The sequence below is a fragment of the Drosophila teissieri genome, chromosome 3R (assembly GCF_016746235.2).
Source record: "Drosophila teissieri strain GT53w chromosome 3R, Prin_Dtei_1.1, whole genome shotgun sequence".
NCBI classification, from domain to species: Eukaryota; Metazoa; Arthropoda; class Insecta; order Diptera; family Drosophilidae; genus Drosophila; species Drosophila teissieri.
In genome coordinates this window covers 6,734,229-6,743,267 of record NC_053032.1, presented here as the reverse complement: position 1 = coordinate 6,743,267, position 9,039 = coordinate 6,734,229, and the positions used below count along the sequence as shown (strand labels likewise).

General features: G+C 44.3%; 1 protein-coding gene across 1 annotated transcript; it reads right to left on the bottom strand.

Annotated features, from left to right (window-relative positions):
* Positions 1–6,364: 6,364 nt before the first annotated feature.
* Positions 6,365–6,683, bottom strand: LOC122622084. Its single transcript, XM_043800255.1, is given in 2 exon segments — positions 6,365–6,446; positions 6,448–6,683. Coding segments are annotated over 2 exon segments (318 nt in total).
* Positions 6,684–9,039: the final 2,356 nt, after the last annotated feature.

The window sequence follows — 9,039 nt, the reverse complement described above, 5'->3', positions numbered from 1 at the left end:
CATGCCAGAGATCGCAATCTAATAAATTATCATTTGAACTGCAATCGTCAGCGTCCCTCGGACTTCAATCAAGTTTGGGGGCCTTTGATCAGCTGCCGTTGGCAATCGAATCAATCGAAGACCACCGATTCTTGAGCTTTGAGCCTATGTGATCTGTGTTTGCACTGGTGAAAACTGAGATACAGTTGATGAAACACCCTTAATATCGATAAAAAGGCTATACTCGTACAACTGAAACTCAAACACCTACCTATCCTACAATAATGAGTTTTAAAAGAGCTCTAATATAGTTTGATATGTTTTCTTTTATGTTTAAGGTTTCTTCCGGTGCATCTGCTTTGATCTCCTCTTTTCGGCTGATCAAAATTCTGACCAGGTCGACTTAGTGACAGACGTTTACTTAGTTGTTATCATTCTGCTCGTGTTGATGTTTTATTGGCTCTTCTCCACATCTCTTCGTTCTTTTAGTTGGGCATTATTTTTTGGGGTCTGGGTCTGCGTCTGCGTCTGTGTCTGCACATTCCAGAGCTCAGGACTCTGGGCCTCCGAAAACGCAATACGTCACTCCGAATTGATGATCCCCTGATGGATCCACCCAGAGGAGTGCCCCAAAACGCCGTTAGCAGCCGCAAGCCTTTGCTAATCTATGGGGCAAGTATCTGGTAAATATTTGTGTGCCGGAGGACGGAATCGTCGGCCAAATATGTTTGGCATCTGAGTTCTAATAAGAGACCTTGGATTTGCCCTATTTGGCCCTAATTGGACCTTTTTAGATCGGGCTAAACGCATTATGATTTATTAAATCGAATTGTTTGACAGTTGCCGCTTGGCTAACTTTATGCCCCTCCAACCGCTTGGGCTGTGTAATTGCAACACTTTGCACTTCCGTTTCGGAAAGCACTTTTTTTCCAAAGTGTCAGGTAATTGAAAGTGGTCAGTCTAGCGGATAGACATCCAGATATTCAAATGAGCGACACTTTCGCTTTCATTCGATACTGCGACATTGGATCATGGGAATCGTCAGATAATTGGATTTGTCAACGTCGGACCCACGTATCATCTCAATTAAATTGCGCCAACAATCAATCAGCTTATTTATTGTTCCGAACTGCGCAAAAACTCAGATCATAACTCAACACTTCGCACAGTCCTTTTATAACTATTTTCCCATGTCAATCTGCCACAATCGGCGAATGTATAAGTAAAAGTTTTTTGTCAGCCAACTACTTCTCGTTGCCGCGTGTGTTTGTGTATGTGCCTTATATTAAGCTATGAATTTTCATGTTATTGCAACTAATTTTCATTTAATGCGTTTGTCGTGCACTTGGGCACAGGGGCTTAGTCAAAGGGGGCTTGGGTTAGCCAAGTGATGGAACCACGTTTTATATAAACAAATGATTTTCAATGATAGGAATAGATTGTTTCATAGTTTATTGTGACTCTCATTCGAGTACAAAGTAATTTATTTATTTAATTGTTATAGATACATTACTTGAATCTACTTAAAATTGTGCACCTTAAAAGTGTGCATTTATAAGAATACATGTTGTATCCATTCCTACAAGTACTATACACTATAGTAATTAAGAAATGTAAAGGTTTTCCCTCTCAATTACACGATGTCTTTTGAAAGGGAAATCTACCCCTCCACAGCCACTTCCCTGGATGTGCACTCACGTCTCACCATTTTAATTGTAGACCATAAACCATAGTATCGCATATGCGTATCGTATCTAATGCCCGCTGAAACGGGTTTGCAAGGAAATCGTTCAGACGTGGACATTAGATTTGGCCGACTCCAGCATATACACCACAGATTCACACAGTCGCCGCTGCCGGTCGGCGATGTCCGTTGGCCAACGAAAGTGGTTGCACCCGATTCGAGCACCACTTGTCCGCCGTCTGTCACTCAAAGCGGCAGCGGTTTCAGCAGCAACATTTGCAGCAGCCACAGCAGCAGCGGCAACTGCGGCAACAGCAGCCATTCAGTCAAACGCTCATTCATGCATGTCCAGACTGAAGTCTGGCAGTCCAATGGGGCATAATTCAATTTCCGCTGGCCAACTCGACTCCGCTCCGCTCCAGTGTATCAGTTACCCGTATTGACACGTTGATTTAGTGCTTACATGCAGCGTTTGCCATTTGCTCGCTTATTGATTTATATTTAAAGCTACTGATATATCTATTTGGAACCCAACTTTGTTGCCGCTCGATTGAGCGAATCAGGCTGCCTCAGCTGGAAAAGTTTGTCAACTTATGTCAGCCGGCTGAAAGCCTTCATTCGGAAAGGGGATAACTTACCTGTAGAGTGCTTAAATGGAACTTCGTGTTGCTCATCAATTGTAATATCATTATGATCAGATCAGATCAGTAGTCCTAGATTCTGGTGTTCAGACTTAGGAGCTTGTGTTGAAATCGCTTGAAATTAAATAATATAATAATTTTGATTAGCTTATTGATCCAAGCTTATATATGTACAATTCATATTCATAGTTCCAACGAACCCCTTCCTTGCCTGTAATGCCTGTCTAATGGTTCCATCAGTCGAGTATCCACGAGAAATCACACTGAGTGAAAGATGTCAGAGCCATGTGCCTCTTCCTAGAACTCTCAATAGTTGTTGCATGCGGCCCACTGATTACGCCGCACTTCACAAAGCAACACCTCCGTGCCCCTAGATTGCCTATGATTATTGCCTGCGTGTGCATGTGTATCTAACAGCGGCAACACCATCGAATCCGGCCCGGCAGCCTCATCGCGTGCAAGGTGTGAGCTGTGGGTTGCGAGCTGTGAGCTCGTGCTCAGGTAATGATGATGATAGCTTTTTGATGCTAATGATAGACGAGCGGGCCCAGTTCTATGCGCAGGCTGTAATCCAATTCGGAAGTCGCACAATTGCACAGGGCAGAAAGTGCTGAAAGTGAAATTTGAACGGGGGAAATCGCCGTCTGTATTTGGCGATAATCGTGCAATCAATTAAGGTTAATTGCTGTTTAATGCAATCGGTCGGATCTGCAGGAGGGACAGAGGCGCAGCACACAATTCGCAGCGATTATGCAAAATCGCAAAATCGCAAAATCGCAAAATCGAAGATGAACAGTTAGTTTCCCGAACTCGCGACGATCGTCGGCAATTTGGGGGCCTTCGTGATTGGGGCCAATTTCGATTATTGCCAACAAATTGCAGTAGCCGCCGATCGGCAGACAAAAAATATTTTGATATTCTAATTTCCCTGCGCTGCCGCATTATGATTTGTAATTTGAAGTTATTGGAGCTACTGGCTTTTGCCCGCGGCGGCATCACATGCAAATTGGGCTCCCCTTTTGGCAATTAGGCGCTTCTAACGGTAATGCGTTTGGGCCAAGTTCACTGAGTCGGCTCATTAATAGCTGGATCTGTGTGTTTATCTGTCTGGCCCATTTGCATATACCACATAAATTGGGGAGAATGGACATGATATCGCGAAGACGTTCCCAAGGGTAACCGTTGACCGGGGTAGTTTGATTTGAGTTCATAAAATTCGCTGGCCAGGAAACTATAATGGCAAACGTTCGAAGGAGTAATCTGAAAGGAGATATGTATATAAAGAAGCCTTTAAGTGGGAGAACAAGAATTCAATACAGGTATTACAGTCTTTACAATGTATTATTAAGACAATTCAAATCACTTGTACATCCTGATAACTTACAGCACATAACTCTGAAATATATAACACTAGATTACATACCATAAGCACTCTCACTGAAGTGCGAGCTTCATCAATTATGTATAATTGGACCCTTAAAGACAACCCTTTTAAAACCCGAGTGGCAATGACTTTCGAAAAAACGGCAGCGCTTTTAAAGTGGCCACAATTTGATGAGTAATTAATGTCAAAATTTGCAAAGTGCGACCTTATCGACGGGGACATCTATCGCACATCCCTAGTCGTATCAGCTCGCTCCAGATCTCGGATGATGATACTCGTGCCTATGTGAAAGCAGCTGTCAGGACGGCAATTAAACTGTCATCAGTTGCACAAAATTTGGAACATTTTGAAATTTGATTTTAATTGGGCAAAGACAAAGTGCCAGGAGAGTGGGCAGCTGTCACAGCAATGTGACGAGTGCCGTTCCCCTGAAAGACCTAACACCAAGTGTGCTTTCTCTGCCAACCGCCAAAACTAATTTCCTCTCTGGCGATTGCACCACTTTGCCACTTAACGCATCATCACTTTGGCTAATTTGTTGCCATTTGCCGCTGGCCCCACGAACTGATTGCCTCATCGATCTGCCGTGACCTTGGTGGGGCTAATGATGCAGCCGCAACCTGCGGGCCGACCGCTGATGGAGCTGTAAATTTGCAACACAAATGCAAACAGCGAACAGTAAACGGTCGGCGATCGCAATCAGCAGTGCCGCATCTCTATCACATGGCATCTTGCATCGTGGGGCATCTTGCATCATTACCGACGATTGGGATTGGGTTCGTTGCAGCATCCTGGACTTGCCGCGTTTTACGCGCTTCAATGACTTGCTTGTGGTCTCTGGACCCCAGCTCGTATTTCTGTTGCAAGTCCGATCTGCCCGATTAAACGTATGCAACTCTTAACCTTCGTTTAAATCTGCTCTGATTGACAACATCAATCGCTGCAACGGAGCAGCGAAAAGTTGCAAGATCAACATGCAGATGCAAACACAAGTTCAGATGCAGATGCAGATTCAAAACCGCTACTGCTGCATGGCTAAATTTGTTTTGCGGTTCGACAAGTGTTTATTCGTTTGTTTGTTTATTTATCTCCTTTGTCAATTGAGCCCAGGGTAGTATATAAGCCGAATTTCGGAAATGTATACTCGATGTAAATGAAAAAAAAGGTTGGAGCTACTTTCAGTATCGGTTTATTTTGTTCATTATAAGCATAAGCCTAGGCATAGGCTAGGTATGTCAAATTTGGCAAAGCGGTCATAGGCACAGGCATCATCTATGCCAAAGTTCTTCTACCTTTACATTTACCCGTTAAGAAAAAAGATATACAAGAGTCTATGACGTATGTAACGCTTCCTTTTAGTGTTTCCGACCCTATAAAGTATTTATATTCTTGGTCCGGACTACTAGCCGTGTCCAACTGGCCACGTCCGCCTGTCCGTCCGCCTGTCCGTCCGCCTGCGCGTATGAGCTCTTAGATCTTAATAAAGCTCAGGTACTCTGTCGCCAAGCCCGCTCTAACACCCATAAACCGCCCAAAACTGCCACGCCTGCACTTCAAAAAATGTTTACAAATATTTTCACTAAGTAACTTAAAAAATATATAGATTTGCTATAAAAATGTATATAATTTCATCTCATACCTTATATTCATGGGCCACCATTATGAGCATACAACTCAAACCAAATAGGAAGCTAACCATTAGCCTTAGCACGGCGTTCAACACACAATTTCTGCAGGTTAAGCAAACGTAATTACTAGAACCACCCAGAAGCGGCTACCGTCGATGCCTAACACAAATCACCCAGTTTAATGCGACAGGCCATTCTGTCTAGGTGCGGAGGGCCAAAATTGACATGACAACGGCAATACTTCAATGGTCCGCTCCTCCCGACCGCACGGAGATGCCACGGAGATCCCACGGAGCGACCTCGGCGGAGCGGCGGAGCGGCGGCAGGAGCCAGAAATACTCGTATTTTTGGTGTTAAAATGGATATAGCTGCATTTTATTATGATTATTATGATTTTCGTCAGGCAGCGGACAGAGGGCTTTGGCCACCGGCAGAAAAGTACAAATCATTGACGAGTGAGCGGCACTAAACTCATCAGCGCAGGAAGCGATGGAAGGGGTACTCGGTACTCGGTACTCTGAGGAAGAAGAGCCGGCCGATGGAGGGGGAGATGGAGATGGGATGGCCAAGAAGCAACCGGTAGCAACGGTAGCCGATCGCCAAAGCCGAGTGCCAAGCCGCGTTAATGGCCGGCCCAACTGCGGAAGGGGGGCAGCTGCTTTGGGGGGAGGACTACCATGCATGGGGGCTCAAAGAGAATTCCGTGCATTTGCAATCGCACTTGGCCAGCGACTACGTCCGGTCGCCGATGGGTCAGGAGCTGAAGAAGACTCCAGATGCGCGCTATAGTGAAATCTGGCATTACTGCGAGCAATGAGTAATGACCTGTTGATATCTAAAACCAAAGCCGCATTTAATGTGTAATATTTTGGGAATAATAGCTTGTGCATTCTGCGTCAAACGGTACAACTGGTGGTCTGGTGGTGGTCAAGCGAGGGCCCACTGTAGCAAGCCGCTTCTGTTTGCTGCTGATGACGACGTTGAAATCTTTAACGCGTTCTGCGTTGGCATGATCATTATCGCTGGTTTCGCTTTACGCAACTGCTTCTCAACTCATTTGGCGCTGGTGCCACTGCAACTGCTGCAGTAACAGCCGCAGCACAAACAGCAACTGCAGTAGGTTTTCGGTTTTCGGTTTTCGGTGATCCATCAATTGCACTCGTACTCGGGCAGTGTCCAAATGCTACTTCTGGCCATGATGTATGCTCATTGCCCTTAGCTCCGTGCTCCAGGTCGGTGCAGGTGAGCTCTGCTCTTCTTGTTGGCCAATTTGATTTGCTACCATTTGGAAGACAGGTTGTCGGCTCTTGATTACTTGTTGTGGTGGCATCAAGAACAAATAAAAGCTTAAATTGTTTTCGGATCATAAAGCAAAGGGGGTTTAACCCATTGATTGTCTGTTGATTGCCATTTATGGCCCCCTTTTGGCGGTCGAGGATGTCTTTGTATCGCAAGCGGATCTGGGTGGTTTTCGCTGGCTTTCCTGGTTTTGGCGGATTTACAACTTCACAGTTATGATTGGGCTAATTAGTGTAGAACTGCAGTATCTTGAATTGTACACGAAGATCGCCCTGTAATTTGCGGTTAAGATTGTGTGAAACGAGTTGCGGGCTCACACATTAACAGGAAATTGCACTGAAAAAAAAAACATATCTATAGTCAATAGTCAAGTTATCTCCCAGCTTTCACCTCCAACAAAAAGTATATGATCCCCGCTTCGAACATAATAACCAATCTTGATTTAAAAACATAGATGAATACATTTTTAGATCTCAACATGTAGGTCCATGTATTTGTTTATTGGCAGAATGTTCATAAAAAATACTACATTTTTGGCTTACAACAAAATATTCTTATTATGTGGTCCCAAGCATTACGTATACGACACAGTGTCGACCGTTTTAAATGCATCATGAATAAAACAGGCCACAGACGACATTTACGAGCCATAAACTTTGCGTTTACATTGTAACCAGCCACAACTAATTGGGTCAAAACGCGTCTGCGAGGGCCTAAAACAACACCTGTAACTTGCAGGGCAAGTCAGCCCTGCAAGTGGCCGCGATGACGATTCACTCAGGGCTCGGCAATGCATTTGCAATGCACAAATAAATAAATAAATACATTTTTGACAGAAAGATGACGCGAGCTGATGACAATAGAAGTGATGACATGGCCGATACCGCGTCCCTCCGTCCCATCCTCTCTTCCGGACGTTGGCCATTCGGACACGTCTACTCATCACCTGAAGCCTTCTGTGGCGCACCTTGAGCTGCACCTAATTGTGCCCTGTCTCTCCGTTTTCGGGACACCAACTTGGCTCCGAGCAGTCTTTCTGGCAGCAGTTTCCACTGGCGAATAGCATAAATTTAAATTTTAATTTACTGCCTCGTCAATTGAAGTCGTGTCCGGGCACTTGGAACCCGTCCCAGGTACGCGGTTAGCCGGGTCTGCTATTTTATTTCATTTCATTTATTTATTTTGAGCTACTTGCAAAATAATTGCATAAATAAATATTTTAAAAAAGGTACCCGGCCCGCTCTCACGCACACTCTCCTTGCTCCTCTCCCCTTAATTTGTTGTATTTTGATTACAATCGTTCGTCGGGCTGGAGTCGAGCAGATGTGGCAGTGGATCTGGAGCTGAAGTTGCAGTTGGAGTTGGAGTTTGAGTTGGAGTTGGCCAGGAGCTGGTCACCCGCAGATGAAAGCGAAGTGATTGCCTGCGCCAGCTGAGTGGCTTGCACCCGTCCAGAAAACTGGCCCAGATCTCCTCGGACTGGACTGGACAATTTATCAATGAAACGATGGATTGCAGATGCTTGTGCCACGGTGCTGGTGGCGACATGAATTACGCGAATATAGATTTCGACTTAGATACAGAACCACCCAACAACAAATTGAATAAAATGTAGAAACAGAATCAATCAATCAAGGGGTTGGATTTTTTCCAGATATATTTTTAATTACCCATCAAAGTAATTAATTGTAGAACAAAGCCAATCCAAAAAAGGCACGTATGCAAGAGACATAGGAACATAGGCCAGCAACCGACCTTCATTACTTACTAAACTTAATATTTTAAATACCCCTTACCAATTCATTTCTTGCACTAAAGTAGTACATTTAACTGCAACCATTTCACGACGAACAAACGTGTAAATAACTTAAGAGCATTTGTCTAATCTCGTATTATCTTATCCCTGGCTGGCATAATATACCATAACAACTTAGTGCCCAAACTGACAAAAACCGAGTCTGACCCCAACAAACATATACAAACAAGGCGACAGCGAATTGACATATGCACACACGATTAACAAGTGTTTAAATCACAATAAAACTTTAAGTCCCCGCAGACGAAGAAATAAAACCATAAAAACCCCAAGAAAGATAATCCGAACGAAACGAATTCGATTACTGATTGTCTGTCATTGGCTTCTGCGATGAAGGCATGCAAAAACATTGCTGCTAAGCGAAGGAACACGGAAAAAAAACGGAACTTACGCACCCAAAAATTGGTCAATAAAATCATCGACAAAACTTTTGTTTAGCCGAGTACAAGGGAGACCCAGTCGCCAACTCAAGGAGATGGAATGGGAGGGGACAGAAAAAATAACTTTTTGCTGGGCGTGTGCAGAGCCGCAGAGCCAGTGGACAAAAACATTCCCAGGGCAATAAAAATGACAACAGTTACAAAGTGGCAAAGGCCAACTCAGACGCT